Raw genomic sequence first — 20,085 nt, 5'->3', positions numbered from 1 at the left:
GGTATCTCAGAGCATTTTATGTAGCTGGAGTAGAGGAATGGTGGGAAAGTGTGGAGAATTGGAAAATACCAGATTTCAGAGGGTTCTATAAGCCAAGCCAAGAAGTTTAGTCTTTTTGGGCACTGAGGAAAGATTAAATGGTTTAAATAGTGAATCGACATGATTAGATATCTTAGATTTTGCTAGAGGCTATTCAGAATGTGAGTTTCCAGGAACAAGATTAAAAGGGGCTACTAGGAGTAAGGATAAGAAATAATGATGCTTACCCTGGGCAGCTGCAGTAAATCTTTCCAGTCTTGGAAAGGAGAGGAGAGATTTAAAATATACAGAAGTAGAATCTAAGGACTCGGGAGGAATGAACGCCAGTCCAAGGGAGGGACGTGACCAAGGATGGCACGATCATGGTTACCACGGGACTTTGGTTCCTGCATTTAAATCCCAGCTCTGCCTCTTCTCATTCCCTGAGAGGCTTTGCTGACTTGCAAAGTGCAGTCTTCGCCTCCCTTGTAGGGCTGTCGTGAGGATGAGCTGAGTTAATGCCTGTAAGGTCTGAGATGAGCGCCCGGCTCAGAGTGAGGGCTGCGTCAGTGTCGGCTGCTGTTATTAGGACCTGACCTGATCTCTTTAACATTTGTTAGTTTACTTTGTCCTGGTTGATGGCTGAATGTTACGATAACACAGTTCCTGTGTGGTTCTTTGCCCATTTTCCCCCACAAAGATTGGGTTCTTCCCCACAAGGATCTGCATCTCCTTTGAAGACCTCGAAAGTGGCTTTGTCCCCTTCTGTGACGGCCAAGAGGATAAACAGAGGCTCTGTATCCTCAGGCGCCAGTGTAAGAAGGTAATTTTTCTCTCTTCTCCCGAGGCACTGCAGGAGGAAAGGGAAGGCAGCAGCGACTGCCCGTTTGTCTGAAGTTTGTCAGAGGAGGGGACGGGAGGGTGGGGGTTGGGGACCACCAAAGGCTCTGTGACCCCCTAAGGCTTCTGTTCCTGTCTTAAATTGTGGGGACAAGGCCATGGAGGGAATGCTGTACAACATGCCCTTCCACAGCAGGCCTACCATGATCCCAGGAATGGTGTTCAGTTGCACAGAGTGATATTGTATGATACTGTTGTCTGCTCCCTGATGCATAGGGGCAGAACTAAACTGGGCAGGGATGTTTGATGTAGTCATAGGATTGAATATATATTAATAGAAGTTACATCTTGTACTTAGGGCTGCTCTGTGCTTTCCCCTTACACAGTCCTATTCATTTACTTCCTACCTCAGGGCAAAGAGAACCCCCACATATTCTATTTCAGGATCTCTGGTCAAAGTGAGCCTGCTCTAGAGTCTTAACTGATTTTGACAGAGGAAGTTGCCACGTATAACTACAGGCCACATATTGTAAGATCACCAAGAACTATTCTGTCACCATTTGCATTGATCCGAACTGTCTGCATCGCCTTCCCCTAATGTCCTGATTAATGTGTTTTAGAAACATGAACTCTGCATGAGTATACATGGCTGTCTATGTCCCGCCCCCCCGCCCCCACCTGTGTTTTTCATTCAGCTTTTCCATAAACTCCCGGCTAGCCAGTTCTCTAGGGAACTTGAATGCTGCAGCCGACGATCCAGGAAACAAAAAGACCACATCACCCTCCAAGATGGGTTTCATCGCCAACCCGTTCACCAACCTCTTGAATGGCAGCTCCCAGCCGCCTGCCAGAAATTACCCTGAGCTCAACAACAACCAGTACAGCCGAAGTAGCAGCAGCAGTGGGAGTGCCCCAAGCAGTCAGCCAGGCCCCCACGGCGCTAAGACCACCGAGGAGCACTCCACCACCCTGCGGCCCTCCTACACCGGCCTGTCTTCCTCCTCAGCGAGATTCCTGAGCCGATCAATCCCCGTAAGTTCGCAGACACCATCTCTTGGCCCTCAGAACCCTGAACGTGACTTCTGTGCCTTGGCTGGGACCGTAAGTTTGCAGACACCCCCTCTTGGCCCTCAGAACCCTGAGCTCAACTTTTGTGGCTTGCCCTCCCAGCCAAGGCTGCCACCAAAGAAATTTAATAGTGCCAAGGAAGCCTTCTGATCTATGCCTCCCTCTGTGCGGTGAAACTGTCTCTGAACGACATTCCGCTGGCTCCTCAAGTAAATGCCAAGTTTCAACCTGGTTTTCTTTCCTCCTCCTTTTTCTTCTCCTCTTCCCTCTCCTTTGTATGTGATGTCTCTAGGAAAGGAAGCGGCTCTCACTCCCTTCATCGTGGACCCTGTTGACTTCAGTTGCTTTTCAGCAGGTTCATTCTCCAATCACTCTGAGTGTAGGGTACAAGGTCAGGGGACTGAGTCATATGACGGGCAGCATCTGCTCTGGTTGTGGCGGTATCCCGGCTTTTTCTACACTGTATATCAATGAATTTGGAGTATTTAAACACGTAAGGTGCTGATGAACAGTGTCTTCTCAGAAGTAACCATTTAAGCCCTTGACTGTGTCACCTTTTGGCAGGAAACTGACTCAGAATTGATTAAATGGCAAATGGAGAGTGTTGATAAGGAAGGTTTATGGGTAGGCACCTGGGATATAGGAGAGGGGAAGGCAGGGTAACAGGAAGATGTTTAAAATGAGCTCTCACTCTTCTAGAGACAGGATGAGGATCTCCATACACATTTTACCCATGAGTTCTTCATTTCGGTCTCCAAGCCCACTTTTTAACCAGTAATCCTTGTTCAGTTCAGTTTAGTTCAGTTCAGTTGTTCAGTCATGTCCGACTCTTTGCGACCCCATGAATTGCAGCACGCCAGGCCTCCCTGTCCATCACCAACTCCCTGAGTTAAGTAAGATTTTGTTGGTTCACCCGCCTGTCAAGAGTCACTTTAATCACATTTGTTGATTGCTTCAAAGGGAATTGAGATCTATGGGAATGTGAGTTTTGATTCAAGAGAATGAGGACAAAATAGGAAGGAGAAATAGATCCTACACAAGGCAGTGTCAATCAGTGTTAGAATGCAACCTTGCCTCGACTCAGGCACAAGCAAGCCCTAGTGTTCTGGGAAGGCTGTGGTCCTGTGCCCCTCATGCCCACTGTTCTTCAGACACTTCCTCAGCCTTTACCCTGGGAGGGGGCTTTCCAGGTGGCATTAGTGGTAAAGATCCCACCTGCCAATGCAGGAGACATAAGAGACGTGGGCTGGATCCCTGGGTCAGGAAGATCTCCTGGAGGAGGGCATGGCAACCCACTCCAGTATTGTTGCCTAGAGAATCCCATGGACTGAGGAGCCTGTCGTGAACTACAGTCCAAGGGGTCTCAAAGAATCAGACATGACTGAAGTGACGTTATCCTGGGGGAGGTGGGTCTTTGCAGGGGAGGGAAGAGGAGGAGACATGCGTGTGACAGTGGGCCTCTCAGGGCCTTTTGTGAAAACCCATACCCCATGGTATTAGCTAAGAAGACCCACTTTCCTTATATGGCGGTTTAGAAACCACTTTTCTAATGTGAAGATGCAGTGTGTGTGCGTACTCATATGTGTGTGCTCGTGTGTGTGTGTTGGACTCATTACTACACCCATCCCTACCTGAGGCCTCTTTCCAAAGTTTTTTTCCCACTCTGTACACCCAGAGTCCTTTCTAGCACATATGATTCCCCCCATCTGATTTTATTCCCGGTGATGTTTTTCAACTTTAGATTCCTGTATAGATTATAGCCTCAGCCTGCCCTATCCCTTAATTTGACTCTAATCCTATTAAGTTATGGGCACACATGTATCAATAAAACTTAAATCCTTGTAACTGGGATTAGATGGAAAATGAAGTGTATTTACATTTTCATAACTAGGTTTACAAGTCATGTACTTCAGAACAGGAGTTGAGTTCAGTCGATATTTTCATATACTGATTATGGGTCAGCCTCTTTTTTTAGACCAGAGTATGAATCTTTCCATTTTCAGAAAAAGTGTTACACAGGAAGATAATTACTTGAATATCTTGCAGATTTTGTGGCTAAAGGTTTCGTGTACAGTAAATCCCCTGCATAAGGACTAGTTCCTTCTGAGAGTGCATTCACAAGTCCAGTTTGTTCCTAAGTACAACAAAGTTAGCTTAGGTGCCCAACTATTAATAATACAATCAGCTACATAGTACTGTACTGTAATAGGTTTATAATACTTTTCACACAAACATAAGAAACAAACACAAAAGATAAAGAAAACATTCTTGACAAGTACAGTACAACAGTACAGCTGGTATACTGGCATCAAGTAACAGGCAAGAAGAATTACTGACTGGAGGAGGGAGAGGAGATGGGAGATGGGAGATGGAAGACTCGAAAGATAATCAGCAATAGAAGACAGAGGGCAAGATGCAACTTAAACTCATACCTTTACGTTGATGGCACAAGTTCTGTTTCCTTGTTGGATTCAATTCTATCTACCCTCTTGAAAACAACAATCCAGTGATGTCTGCATAGTAGCTCTTTTTGTCTCATCGTAGATGACACGGAAGCACCGGATTGCATTCTGGAGGGCTGATGCAATCTTCCTGTACTGTTGTATGTTGGGGCCTGGCCTCAAAAACTAACAGTGCCTCCTCAAAGAAAATCTCCTTGCCATTTCCTGCATCGTGAATCTCTTCGGTTCTTCAGTTACTTCTTCCTCTTGTCTCTCTTTGTCCTTTCTCTGGGCCTCCAAGTCCTGGTGCTTCTTAGCAGTACTAGCTACGTCACCGCTGCTTTTATGCTTGCTTCTGGACATCCTGGGCTTGAAATCAAGATACTGTACCCTATACAGTCCTGTTCAGTAAAGTACATGAACGTACAACCCCGTGTAGAAGATGCATGCGTGGGGCAATATGCGCCAGACATGTGAACTAACTTATGTGATTGGACATGCGAATGCACATCTGCGTCTTTGAAAGTTTGAAACTTGAAGATTCGTATGTAGGGGACTTAGCTGTAATCCACATTTATAGCTGAATACTTAGCTTGGTATTCAGCTTGGTATTCAGTTAGGAATACCTGATTGGTAGATAGCTGAATACTTACCAATACAAGCACTGGTAGTTTGATGAGAATAACATTCTACTTGTTCTGGATCTCAGTTTTGCTCTCTTCTGTTGGCAATGTGGGGACTGCCTAGCTCCCATGTTGGTTCCTCTTGCCACTCTGTCTATATAACTTGATTTTGGCTTCATTCCATATTTTGTTATTTTTCTTCACCTCTCCTCCTGTGCCTCATCCCTCTCCTGGCCTGAATAGAGTGATTTTCCAATAATGAAATTTAAAGTAATACTGTGTGTGGGCAGCTGCTACTCTTCCCTTTTCTCCTTCTTAAATTTGTTACCTTATTGTAAAGAAAAGCATTTATAAATAGGATTGCCAGCAGGACATTTTCTTCCCTCTCACCCTCCCAGGAAGTAAGAACAGTAGGTGTCTTATAGCCGATTTTCCTTCTTCTTTGCCTAGAAAACCTCTGTGAGAGGAAGGGCTCCAAGCCCTACCGTTGTTGGCTCGCTGGCAGAAAGTCTAAATTAAGATGGAAATTCCCATTTTATGCAGAATAAAGTAGGAGGTTGAGTGTTTTCCCTTCATTGTTTCAATGCAGTTTTTGTAATTGTTACAGGTTTCTTGTCTAAATAAGATGGTCTTTCTTTCCAGTGCTTTTGAAGATGTGAGACATAGGACTGTATCACTCAGCAAAAAAATGTTTTTAAATCCTCAGGTAGGAAATGAAATCTAGATTGCAGTATCCTTCCCCCACCTTTAAGAAAGACCCAGAAACTCCTAGGGAACGGGGGTTGCCGGGTATTTAGAGGGCGTCTAATATTTTAAAAGCTGCAATTAGCATCTCTTTTGAAAGCTGCAATTGCTTCTCACTTTGTGCAGCAGTTCAGCCCCCAGAAAAACGTGGAAATGATTTCCTTGTTCTGTCATTAAGTGCTTTAACACAGAAAACAAGAACAAATGTTAAGGAATCCTTATGGTTGTGACAGAATTCTGAGAAGCAGATTTTATTTTTATTTATTTGGCCTGTTCTGTTCTTCTTGAGGTTTCTACTGACCAGCACAACACACCAAGTTTCATTTTGGTTGACCCACTTACTGTAAAAAAATCAGTTTTCCCTCCCCGGCATTCAGAGGAGTTTTCAAATCTTAAAAGAGTTGAAGGACGTGTGATTATGGTGTGGGTGGGGTGGAAGTATTTTATTAAATTGAAATTACTTGAGGCATCTGTCTTGAATATTTGCTGTATGTTATTTTTAAGAGACTTACCACTGAATTATTAGTCATCTGCCTTGTCCTTGCCTGACCCTGCAAGTGTAGGTTAGGTCACCATGCTTCCCCCATAAACTCTTGTACACCCTGCCTTGGTCTTGATTGATACTCAGACTCTCACTTTGCATTTTAATCATCTGTCCCCTTATCTGTATGCCCCACTAGACTGTAAACTTTGTGAGAGCAGGGAGGGTATCTCTGTTTTTCACTCTTTTATGCTCTGTGCCTTGCTTATAGTAGGCGCTCATCAAGTACTTCCTGAATATTATGGATGTTTGGATATTTAAATGAATGATTGTGCTAAGAACTATTGCTTCCATTTTAAAGATAAATACCTTGAGGGTTTGAGAGTTTAAATATTTTGCCCTAGGTTGTACCACAGATATGTTGCAGAGCCATAATTTGCACCTGGATCACTTTGACTACAAAAAAGCATTTTCTTCTGATTATTTCATATCATATATATACCGTGATAGGTGTTTAAAATAGAGGGATATCTAAAGGATATCTCTTTTTTTCAAGAAGGGTTAGGAAATGCTGTAAAGAAAGAGTAACATTTTAGTTGGGCTTTGGAGGATGAATAAGAGCCTTCTAGGAATCTAGTGATGAAAATATGAAGAGGAAGAATGGTCATTTCAGGCAATGGGAGCTACAAGAACAGAGGTAGAACCTTAGTACGATAGTTCTTAGGTTCTAAAGACAAGTAGACCTGGGTTCAAATCTTGTCTCTACCATTTCCTTTTGGCAAGTACTTTGGCAAGTTACTTAACCTCTCTGAGCCTCAGTAAATGGGAATAATAGTAATCAGGAGCATAACTAGGTTTTGTGCATCCTAAAACTTAAACAATTTGGTGGGACCTATTTAAGATAAAGAGTATAAACTATTTTTGTAAATTTTATAGACATATGACTGTGCTTTGAAAGGGGTTGGTGTGCCTGTGAGGCCTTAAAGCTAATGTGGTAATGATAATCTTTGTAATAGGGTGCTTGTGATCCTTAATTGAGATAAGTCATCTGAAGTAGTTTACGCAGTGCATATAGATAATGCTCAATAATTGTAGCTATAATTTTTTTAAAGAGCAATGAGTGTTCCAGTGCAGCTGAAGCTTTAGGTGGTTACCTTCAAATCAGGCTGGAAAAGTAAGCTGAAGCCCAACTAGGAGATGCAGTTTGAGCTACTGGAACTGCGTTAGCAGGAGTGACTTGATCAGATCTGATTTCATGAAGATAATCCTGGCAATCATGGGGACCGGAGCTCTTGGTAGAAACCCTGAAGGCAGGAGCCCAGTTTGAGCCCTGTCTGCTGTCCCCAGTCCGTACTTCATCAATTGTCCTTGGGTATATTCTATGCTTTTCATAATGACCTGCATTTCAGTGCCCATAATGGTACAGATACATTAAATAATATATGACCAACAACTAACATATTTTTATTATGAATTTTAAATGGTATATTTATTTTTATAAATGGATACTTAACTACCTGAGGAAAAATTATGGTCTTTAGGAAACATTTTTTAATAACACTTGAGCATGCTGCTGCTGCCGCCAAGTCGCTTCAGTCGTGTCCGACTCTGTGCGACCCCATAGACGGCAGCCCACCAGGCTCCCCCGTCCCTGGGATTCTCCAGGCGAGAACACTGGAGTGGGTTGCCGTTTCCTTCTCCAATGCATGAAAGGGAAAAGTGAAAGTGAGCATGAGGAGTTGTAAAATAATGTGTTTTTAAATAAATATATATATATTCATGTTGGCCGCAAAACTTTTTTATCACTTCTGTGTCAGGGGTTACATTAATTTTTGCTTTATGAGAACAGCCTTTTATTACAAGCTTTTATTGTATTGACCTTTAGAATGTATAAACATAAGTAAGATAAGTAGTCCTATAATAAGGTTCTTTTGAAAGCTGCTTTGGGTTTCGCCTATTAAAATCCTTTTTGTGACTTTTAAAATTTTTATTAAGTAGTAGCTGATACTAAGCTTTTATTTACTTACGTACTGATCTTCAAACATTTTAAGATTAGTCTCTTAGTGATGCTTCAGATTATGTCATGGTCATTCATTGTCTCTTGGAATTTTCCCATTCTTCTCTATTCTGTTGCTTTCTCATCTTCTTTGTTGTGTTAGCCTTGCCAATGGTTTTCCTAACTCAGTCTTTTAAAAACATTTTAAATTAGAGGCTGATTGTGTTACAATGTTGTGGTAGTTTCTGCTGTAGGACAAGGTTAATCAGCTATAAGTGTACACACGTCCTCGCTCTCTTGAGCCTCCCTGCCCTCCTCCCTGTCCTGCCCTGCTGTGCTGTCACGGAGCGCCCAGCGCAGCCCCTGTGCTCTGCAGCTGTCTGCTGCTGGCGCTCTGTTTTACACATGGCAGCATATATCTGTCAGTGCTGCTTCTCTCCGTTCATCCCACCCGCTCCTTCCCCTGCTGTGTCCACAAGCCCATTCTCTACGTCTGCATCTCTAGTCCTGCCCTGCAAATCGATTCATCAGTACCATTTTTCTAGATTCGGTATATATGCATTAATATATGTATTTGTTTTTCTCTTTCTGACTTACTTCACTCTGTGTAACTGGCTCTGGTTCATCCACCTGTGGCACTGCCTTAAACTTGATGCAGCTTTTCAGCCAAGAAATACTAATACTGTCGAGATCTTGAGCCTCAGTCTCAGTATTGAACCACACCTTTGGCTTTCTTTCAGCATTGGTATCCTTCTGTTCCCTTCCCAGGAGACTTGGAAATGTCAGTTGACAAAGCATTGCTTTGTTCTGAGGTCAGCGTGGTCCCAATAATGCCTTTAAATGTGCGTAGATGTTATATAGATACACACAGTATTTGCAGACTGTTGTGAGCCTTCAGCCTTCTGATATTAATGAGGTCATCATCTGTGTGGGCTTTGGCATCCTCAGGTTCAGTCTCTGATTGAAGGTTATGAGAGTGGAAAGAAAGGATATAAATAAATAGTATGTTAGCTTAGCTGCTATAATAAAATACCCTAGACTAGCAGTCTATGTGGAGAAGGCAATGGCACCCCACTCCAGTACTCTTGCCTGGAAAATCCCATGGACAGAAGAGCCTGGTAGGCTGCAGTCCATGGGGTCGCTAAGAGTCAGACACAACTGAGTGACTTCACTTTCACTTTTCACTTTCATGCATTGGAGAAGGAAATGGCAACCCACTCCAGTGTTCTTGCCTGGAGAATCCCAGGGACGGGGGAGCCTGGTGGGCTGCTGTCTATGGGGTCACACAGAGTCAGACACGACTGAAGCAACTTAGCATCAGCAGCAGCAGCAGTCTATAAACAACAGGTCTCTTTCTCACAGTTCTGGAGGCTGAAAGTCAGAGATTGGGGGCCAGCGTGTTCAGTTCAGGTGAGTATTCTCTTTTGGGCTGCAGACTGTCATCTTCTCATTGTATCCTCGCGTAACTGTAAGAGGGTGACGAAGCTCTCTGAGTCCCTTTTATAAGAACGCCAATCTCATTCATGAAGACTCTGTTCTCATGACCTAATTACCTCCCCAAATCTCTACCTCCTAATACCATCATATTGAGGAGTTTGGCTTCTTTTTTTTTTTTTTTTAAGATTTTTTGATGTGGACCATTTAAAAAATCTCTATTGACTGGTTTCTGTTTTATGTTTTGGATTTGGGGCTGCAAGGTATCCTAGCTCCCTGACCAGGGATCAAACCCACACCCCCTGCACTGGAAGGTAAAATCTTAACCAGTGGACCATCAGGGAAGTCCCCAGCTTTACTCTTTAGCTACCAAGCTTCTACCAGCATTCATGACAACTGTAACATTTTTCTAATCCTTATCATCATCAGTGATTTATTGATTACCTCCTATGTACCTCACATCGTATTAGCTGCAATGCTTATACATCATCTTCCCAACCCAAGAATTAAACCAGGGTCTCCTGCATTGCAGGTGAATTCTTTACCAATTGAACTATGAGGGAAGCCCATCATCATATTTAACCCATAATTTACAGATGAGGAAACCAAGACTCAAAGAGGCAGTGATTTGTTCAGTCTCACAGCTGCTTCCTTAGCTCCTGTGATCTTTGTTTTTATTCATTTGGAATTCCATTTCATAGACCTTCTTACTGCTTAGACCATTGCTTCTGATATCTTGGATTCTATAAGGCTCCTCTCAAACATTTTCTCCCCCTTACCACTAACTCCTCCCCATGACCTCTTTATGACCCCTGCCTGTTCCCTTTCTGTTTACTTCCTTCTGTGACCCACTTAGTCATTTCTGCTTCCTTTTTCCAACATTCTCTTTTCCACTTGAACTTTTTTTCTATAGCACTTCATCACTAGCCTCCAAAATCAGATCAGTTCAGCCATCTCCTATCTGTTTATAGTCTCTTCTGAGCTCTGTTGGAGAAAATCCCATGACTGTCAATTGATTCCATTTCAAATAAATCTCTAATTTACCCAGACCCTTCAGTGCTCATGGTGAGTTTACCTGGCCTATCTTGGCTTCCTTTCTCTTCCCCGCATTTGTTGTTCTGTCACTAAGTTGTGTCTGACTCTTTGGGGCCCCATGGACCGCAGCACACCAGGGTTTCTTGTCCTTCTCTATCTCCCAGAGTTTGCTCAAACTCATGTCCACTGAGCCGGTGTTGCCATCCAACTGTCTTGTTCTGTCATCCCCTTCTCCTCCTGCCTTCAATCTTTCCCAGCATCAGGGTCTTTTCCAATGAGTCATTGACTGCTCCATAACTTTTCACATTCTTCATCAGCACAAATCCTCCAACCTCCAGAGGCTGAGAACATATAATTTTTCAGGAATAATTCCCCTTAACTGTCCTCTTTACTACCTCAAAGTATATCTGCATCTGACTTGTCCTTTTACTCCTTTTCAAAAACAGAAGCTCTCCTCTTCTTCAGTGGTAACTCCACGAACCTGAACTATTCTTTGCGGACTGTTTCTGGGAGTTGGCCTGTGCACAGCCTTGCTCTCTTATATCTCCAGTCTCTTACACCCTGTTTGCCTGTCTCCACCTGCAATCAGGTACAGGCCGGTCTTACCAATTGCTTCCCTCAGTTCTGCCACGTCTCATAGTGTCTCCTTTATGGCCAGACTTGGACAAGAAAGGCATGTGCACCGCCTCCTCCCCACGCCCCCCACCTTCTGGTCAGTCTTTCCCACTGGCTGCCACTGACTTCTTTAAACCAGATCTGATGATCTCTTGTCAGTTTTCATTCTTCTTAGTCTTTGTGCAGCATTTGACAATACTGACCACCCTTTTCTCCTATTATTTTGGTCCATTTTGAGTTTTGGAATATTATTTTCCTGTTTCTCCTCCCCTTCCCATTAAATAGTTACCTGTTTGTCTTTGTCCACCTGCCCCTTTATGATTTTTCCCCAGTCTCTGACCTTGGGCCACTTCTCTGTGTGGGTAATCGTCTCCTGAGCATTGGACTTACATTTCTACCTTCCCCTGGGCTATACTGGGGGAGAATACATGCTCCTTTATTGGTCCTCTCCTCCTCTTGTTTCCTGGCTAACTGCATCTTTGTATATCCAGTCATCTGAGCTAGAAATCTGGAATTGTCTTTGACACTACTTCTGCCTTTCCCTCTGCCACATCCAGCCACTAAGCCCTAGCAGTTTTCCCTTGAAATATCTGTATTTTGTTGTCCATTCTTAGCACTGCTAAGAATCTCCATGGACTATTGAAATGGCCCTTTAAATTTCCTTCCTCTATTTTGCTGCTGTGCTAGATTTCTGAGACAAGCTGCTCAAACTATTCCTGTGTTCAGAATCATTCAGTATCTCCACTTCACATGCAGGGTCCGTCCTGGACCCCTGGCCTGCCTTCGGGGCCCCTCTCCATCAGGCCATGTGCCTCCCCACCGGCTCTTCTTCAGCAGCTCCAGCCAGCATCCTGACTCAGCTCTGCCTCCTGCCGAGTCCTAGCACAGGTGGTTTACTCTGCTTTCCCACCTGTCTCTGCTTGGTTATGTATTTCCTGGCCTGGCTCACTAGTTTTCTTTTTGATAAGGCGTTTGTGACCCATCCAGGCAGAAGACCTTTTCATCTCTTACAGGATTTTGTTCACAACCCCCTACCCCCAGCCCCCGCCCCGGGTTTCCCGAGACAATCAGCTGTATGTGATTCTCTCTCTCTTCTGCTGGCTTTAAGGCTTCTCAGAGGCATCTTTGCTTTCTCAGGTTCCAAAGTATAGAAAGCGCCTAATAAGTATTTATTGAACTAAACGTTGGTTAGCATATCTAGGTTCACACATGTTAAGCAGAGGGCTAATTAGGGGCCTGTTATTATTGCAAGCACAGGAAGCACTAATAGCAAGCACACAACGTTTCAGCATTAGCTTTAATACACAGTAATCTGAGAGCTTATTTTTTTCTAGAAATGTGACTTTACTAAAATAAGAGAAAATACATGTTAACCAAGCTTGCATCAACATAATTTTGGTATTCAGATGAACCGAAAACTCATGTGATGGTTGGCTGAGTCAAGTTGGGTGTCAACAATCTGTCACCTAACAATTGAGCTCTTTATGATTGTTGAAGAGCACATATTAAGTTCCTCCAGAAAAAAGAATCTATTAAAAGTTATGTAGGAAGGGGAAAGAATAGTTATATAGCATTTTAGTTAACCAAAATCAGATTGTTAAATCTTTGGGTCCCTGACCTGCTTAGAGAACACTATAGAAAAATGCTTACACTTCTTTCAAAGCTGATTTTATCACAGAGCATAGCCTTTTTGTGTTAAGATGATGCCAATAAAACATTATTCAGCTGTGCTTCTGCTAGAGTATGAAATCACATTTGTGGAAATATGTATCATGCATTGATTATATGCATATAATATGATTATATGCATATATGCATATACATATCGATATATACATATAATGCATACATTTTGTGTGTTGCTAATTTACAAGCACGACAACTGGAAACTCCATTGCAAAGCCATAAGAAGCCCAGGAGTATAGAGGCAGTTATAGATAAACTTATTTTTACCCAGTGTTTATTTTTTTTCCTCATTTGTTCACTAAATCTTAAAATATAGGACTTACATATATGATACCATATTGCCAAATGTATTTTTTCTTTTAATTATCAATGATACCATGAAAACAAATCACTTTTTAAAAATTGAGTATAGTTGATTTATTGATACAATATTGTATTAGTTTCAGATGTATGGCAAAGTGTGAAACAAATCACTTTTTTCCTTGTAGGTGCTTTTGCCTGGGTAGTTAGAACTCAAACCAGGGTAACTGGTAGATTATTTTTTTCTTCCTTAAGGGACTTGGGAAAATGGGGAAATGCAAGGAAGAAGAAGTAAGTGTGGCAAAACACATGGCGGTTTTGACCTACATCAGATCATAGGGTCCTTTGGTTCAAGTTGTTTGAACCTTAAGACATTATTGCACTGTTTTGCTGGCAAAGACCTTAACTTTAATTATTCATTATGTTTTGCTGTTTTTGATAGTCAGTTTATAGTTTTATTTGTTAACTATTTGTATAGTATTTATATCTATAATTATTAGATATTTTTCTACCATGATTAGATAACTGGGCTGTTTAAAAAAGAAACTCCTCCAGAGTAGCTAAATTTTTAAAGTCACTACCTACATCTGCCAAAACAGATTAGTAGCACATTTCCAGAACAGAACAAATTGTCTTGATCTCCTTACCTAACACTATGTTTTGTGTCAAATCCAACTGCTTTCAGAGCAAGAATTCTTGATGGAAGCTTATATTTTGACATAAAAATTTGGGGGGCTGCAATGTAAGGTAATTTTATCCTTCATTTGCAGGCTGGATATTGCTATATTATTTGTTTATGGTATTCGTACTGTAAAAATACTATATAATCATGCTAAACTTGATCTAGTCTTAGCTCGCTAAACCCTATTGAACTCAATGGGCACATGAATTTTCTATATGAGAAATTTAAATCTCTTGGTTATTTAAATAAGTGCTACTTTGTAAAATAATATTTACACCTCAGGTCTCCCTTCCTTTGTAATCGTATCTTTGTCTTTGCCGAGGATTTTTTGTTGGTTTTATATTTCAGATTGATTAGGTATCCTTATGGTAATGATAAAAATTGGCAAGGCCGAATTAAAACTTTTATCAGAATATTTAAACATGGGTGTTCTAATAAAAAAAATTTCTTTATGGACTATTACTGAGAATTCTTTTGGGTTCAGTCCTATGGAAAATTATTAAAAAATCTTAATTACAGTAATAAATAGTACATTCTCGTTTGTCTGTTAATATTTCTTTGCTTACTCAGGCTCATACCCTACTCATTATTTGTCTGTGTCAGGTGATAGAGAATATTCAGTTGATAAGGACTGAATCACAGGACAAATGCTTCAAGTGTCTTGAGGCATTATATTGTGGAGGCTAAGACTTTGGGCTTTGTAGCCAGACTGCTGGAGTTCAAATTCCTTCCTAGGTGCATGATCTTAGGCAAGTTGCTTTAATGTTTTGTTCCTCAGTTTCGCCATCTCTAAAATGAGCTATTCAGAGCATTTAATGAGCTAACACACATAAGATGTTTAGAATTGTGCCTAGTATGTAGAAAGTACTCAATAAGTGTCCTTTTACAGAATAATTGACCTGTGGCATATCTAACTTATCAAGAATTCCAGTTAGTTGTACTTCAAGTAGTCTATCTTTTGAACAATAAAATCAATAATGATATTGTTTATACAGTACATGATGCATTTACATTTTTACTGTAAAAATTAAAAATGCTAATAACTGGCTATTGTGTTTTCTGAAACATGAATAGCTTTAGGATACATGCACATTTAGAAAACAAATGAACCAGATACCCTGAATACAAGCCCATCATATAAACACGTGGTGCTTGAAATCTAAATGTCATTGTCACTATTGTCCCCCCAGTTAAAAGGCCTTGAAATACTAGTTATACTTTTTTCAAGTGCATAGGTCATGTAGATTTTAACAGTTCTCTTCCTTCCCTAAGTCCACTTCCATTAAGATTTTCGTTTTAGACTGAAAATGAAAAGGAGTTAATTTATTCCAAAACATTGATGTCAGAATAATGTGCTAAACCTGTTTTACAGGTCTCTTATTTTTTTTAACTTTATTTACACCATATAAAGAAACCATGGAATATGTTTGGTTTTGAGAACTTTGGTATCATATTTTTATCCCACAGTACTTAATATATTCATACTACTGATGTTCAGTCATAGTTGAATGAATTAACCAGCATGACAGAAGACTAATGAGTATATACTTCACGTGAATGATTGAAATCCTTAATATTCTAGAAAATATTTCCATTTTTCAGTTCAGTGTATATCATGATTCCATAAATCATGCAAATATATGTACAGACATATTTTTTCCGTGTATATTGATGCATGTATAAAACACTTTGCCCTGAGAGAAAGTTAGTTTCACAAAGGTAACTTGTCTAGCATCTGTTCATTTGCTGTATCTCTATTTATTGAGAGTTGATAAAACTTTAAGATACTTGCAAAAACAACTTTGTTGTAAATTTTCAAGCAATCACAGGAGCTTTATAATTTCTGTTAGTGATAACATGAGTAACTTTTCTAGTTAGAACAAAAGTGAAAGTTAAAATATTGCCAAAAAACATTGGCCAATGTATAGCCTGCATATGTGGCATTTTTGCAGCTACAAAGAACTTGTGGCTCTGCCCTCTCGGCCTACTGGCCAGATTTCAGAAGAAACTGGGATAAAGCACCGAGAAAAATGGTAGTCCACTTTTAAGCTCTAAATGCTAGGTTGGCAGCTGTTGTCTCACAAGTTAAATGGGCTTCAAGGCATTGGACCAGTTTCACTGGACTTTCTCTTTTATTCTCTCTCTAAATTCAGGTGTATTTACAATATAGTACCCTAAGTCTTGATCATCTCTCCTGTTGTGAAGCTTTTACATAAACTACATCCTGTAGTCATTTTGCCAAACCTTTTCCTTTTTTTCCTAATGCTCTTGACCTTTAACCTCTTTGAAATTTGCAGCCTGAGAACACACCTACCCCCTACTCAACCTTCCCTTTCCACTCTGCCTAATCCTTTGCTTGTGAACAGTGTTACTCTTACTCTGTGTATATTATTGCTTAATGTTGGCACATTTGTCTTTTCACTTTATGTCTGTATGACATTGTGGTCTTTTGCCCTTTGAGGGCAGGGACCATAACTTTTGACTCATGGTGTTGATAGATTCTTATGTACAATAGTAAATGGCTGTTGGTAGGATATAAAATTCACTGGGATTTTGAAACTAATCAAAGATAGTTTGAATCCTTTTGTAAATTATTTGCAAAATGAACAGATTCTTTTTTTTTTTTTTTTTTACTGATACTTACACTATCAAAAAATGGACTGGTCTCAGAACTGATGACCTATTAATAAAATGCTGCAGATAAATTTGAAAAATATTTATTGGAGGAAGAGAAAAGGGCATTTGGTAGCAAACTTTGTTTTTCTAAGGTATTTGATTAGAATTGTGCAAAAATTGTTAATGTTATGTTTCTTCTAACTGCTGTTTGCTGCTCAAAAATAACTGTTGGTGGATTTTTCTGTACCTCTTTATCTTTCCCTGGCTTATGTCTGTTATCAGTGCATTCTGATTACATATCCCAAGCATGCTCCTTTTATACGTTGTTATCTAATGTGATGTGGGAAAAACTGTGTTTATTTTTTTGAAACTTGCCCACTGTTTATTATGTTATGACTGCAAGACTCTTCTGCACAAAAGCTTTTTGGGTCTTAAGATCAAATTTCAAAGTTAGAAGTGCTTTGTGTCCCCCTAAGTGGAAAGAATTTATAAGGTATTTATAACATTCAAACATTCTTAAGGTGTCTTATTTTTAAATGATGGCTAATTCTACTGCATTAGAAGCATTAATCTTCATTTGATATGTGTTGAATTAAAAAATATATATTCCTTAAATATACTTTAAAAATCTTCAACTTAGTCTCAAATGTCATTTAATGCTATTCAGTAAAACTCAATAGTATTATCCAAAGGTAGAAGTGAGTTTAATGCCACCTATCAATTTCCAAATAATACTTAATTTTTAATCACTAGTACTAAATTAGTGAGCCTTTTAAAATATAAAGTTTTCTTGTAATCACTTTACCTTGAATAATAATTGAATGTCTCATTTTTAGCAAATCCTTTGTTTCTCTCATCTTTTTCTATTCTTCTTAGTTTGTTTCATCTATCTTTTATATAACAGATCCAAACTGCTTTGTGTTGAAGGGAAAAGCTGCATGATGTAGGAGAACTTTTGTGTGTGATGGAATTTAACCTCAGTTTATGTCTCTCCCTGCACAGTCCCTTCAGTCTGAATATGTTCATTACTAAGGCCTTGCCACTCCGGTGAAAGCTGTTCCACTCTTACATGCAGTTTCCTCATCTGGATGAGCAATGTAGAGAGAAAACAACTGCTTGCTGGAAGAATATCTCTGCCTTTTTACCTTAAAGTAAAGAGAGCACTCAGATAAGACCTTCATGAGACTTGAAACCAGAAAACTCTGGCTAATGACTACTCTGAATGCACTGAAACTATGTTTATGGAGACGTCAACTTTTTAAGACAGTTTTCATGTTGAATTTGGTATTTTGGAAGGTTATTTTTAATGTATTTCGGAAATACATTTATTACATTTACATGTACAGTGTTACATTATGTATCTATTGTGAACTTTAAAAGACTATTTTGATAAATTTATAAATATATAAAATTATGTAAAAACTAGACTATATTTTGACTTAGATTTTCTTGCTGTTTCCTACCAAAAATTTGTATTTTGAATTTGTTTAGTATGGTTTTATCTACAATGAATAATAATTCCTCTTTATTAAGAAAAAGTAAAGGAGAAAGGTTTTAGAAAGTGATTTGTATGTTTCCACTACGAATATGGCACATCACTTCATTCTTTTGGGAAGTCAGTCTAATTCAATAAGTTTATCCAGGTTTATCTCTTAGCAAGAGTACAATTGTTTGATACGGCTTATTAAGATCATTTCTTTATCCTTTGTTTTTGTTGCTGAGCCATTTACTTTTGCATCTTTGGAGGTTTTAACAAAATTTAACATCCAGTTGAAGATCAAAATTCACTGAATGTTTTTCCTTGAAAGCATAGTTTTTCTCTATGAAATGACTCAACAGTCCAAATGCTTTTACTTCTTTCCTTCTCACAAAAGAATTCTTAATCCAATTAGAATATTCTGATTTTGGTACAAGGTTTTTGCCTGTATTCACACATGGTCTGGCAAGTTTTAAATCAGCAAAGAGGATTCAAAGGATGCTGCTAAGTAGTTTTCTGTATTAATAAAGGAAACAAGCTTAAGACAGATCACACAGGCTAGCATATCTGAAACCTCACATGAAAATGAAGGGACTCCTAGGTACTTCACAGGCCTTTCATGTAAGTGTAATCTTACATTTAGGGTCCGGAAGCCTGTAAACCTTTTTTCCATGGGGAGTTGGGGAGTATTAGATCCTCATTGTCTTCCATGCTGCTCAAGAATGGACTACTCAGGCAGTCCAGTGGATTCGTATGAAGTGCTTTACTCTCAGCCACTGAGTTATTTATCAGGTATTTATTAGAAGGGGTACCTTGAGGCTGTTATACATGCTTCAGCAAAACATCTTGTTTATGTCTTACTTTTTAAAAAAGGCATTTGAATGAATGTTTGACTCAGGTTCGTTAACCTTCAAAAACTGCAGTACCAAATAATTGCACTAAACTGATTAAAAAAATGAATTGTATGTTTTAGGAATCAAAAATTAAGTGGAATTAAATTGTATACCTTTTCTAAAGCTAAAATAGTAAAATATTTTATAATGAGTTATTGTAAAAAATGATCAATTAATTGTATAGGAAAATGATAGTATTTTTTCAAAATTATCAGTGAAAAGTAATTGAGATGATATTTGAGGAGTGGGGGAAAGGGAACCATATAGACAGTTGTAGTTCTGTGAACACTAATTGTGTGCAGCTACTAAATGATTGTAAAATTGACTACTGTAAATTTTCCATAATTATGTGTATATATTAGTCATATGTATCTACATGGGTATGTCTTAAAATTATTTATACACATGTACATACATAGACAAATCAAGAAGAATATGTGTATAATATAGAAAGTATATAGCAAAGTGATTCTACTCCAATAATAAAGATTGACATGTATTTTGTTATGAATAGTTTACCTTTGAAAAGATATTTTGTTCTATTTTAAGGTGTAGAAGAATACACTGCTAATAAATAATAAAAGTTTTATGCAATTTACATTCTCCCTGTCTTTTGTCATTTGGATTTGGAGTATCAATGTATTGAAATATCTTTATAATTTTACATTTAATTCACTCTACATTTAATTCACTTTTGAGTTTCTAAAAATCTCCGTTCCAGATTTTTATTTACTTTCCAGGTTGTGGCTGTTCCTGAATTATGTGACAGTGAGCACAAAGAAATCTTATACTTCAAATTTCATAAGAATCCGATAATATCCAGCCTTGTATATTTAATTTTCCTTTTTGTTAATAAAACACTGTTCATGATCAGTGTTTGGGGCTTGCTTGATCATGGGAAATAGATGGGGAAACAGTGGAAACCGTGTCAGACTTTTTTTTGGGCTCCAAAATCACTGCAGATGGTGATTGCAGCCATGAAGTTAAAAGATGCTTACTCCTTGGGAGGAAAGTTATGACCAACCTAGATAGCATATTCAAAAGCAGAGACATTACTTTGCTAACAAAGGTCTGTCTAGTCAAGGCTATGGTTTTTCCAGTGGTCATGTATGGATGTGAGAGTTGGACTGTGAAGA

General features: G+C 39.4%; 1 protein-coding gene across 9 annotated transcripts in view; it reads left to right on the top strand.

Annotated features, from left to right (window-relative positions):
• CDC14A (cell division cycle 14A) overlaps positions 1-19,543 on the top strand; it is a 188,449-nt gene extending 168,906 nt beyond the window's left edge. For 7 of the 9 annotated variants that reach the window (XM_055584959.1, XM_055584961.1, XM_055584965.1 and 4 more), the window contains 3 exons: positions 719-841; positions 1,554-1,890; positions 17,582-19,543. In XM_055584959.1, the coding sequence (XP_055440934.1) occupies positions 719-841; positions 1,554-1,890; positions 17,582-17,611 (490 nt within the window). In that variant the 3' untranslated portion in view covers positions 17,612-19,543. Of the gene's footprint in view, positions 1-718; positions 842-1,553; positions 1,891-17,581 lie in introns of those variants that run through there. The other 2 variants (XM_055584960.1, XM_055584966.1) reach the window with 2 other exon arrangements.
• Positions 19,544-20,085: the final 542 nt, after the last annotated feature.

The sequence above is a fragment of the Bubalus kerabau genome, chromosome 6 (assembly GCF_029407905.1).
Source record: "Bubalus kerabau isolate K-KA32 ecotype Philippines breed swamp buffalo chromosome 6, PCC_UOA_SB_1v2, whole genome shotgun sequence".
Lineage (NCBI taxonomy): Eukaryota > Metazoa > Chordata > Mammalia > Artiodactyla > Bovidae > Bubalus > Bubalus kerabau.
The sequence above is the reverse complement of the archived record's forward strand: the minus strand, read 5'-3'. Positions and strand labels throughout refer to the sequence as shown.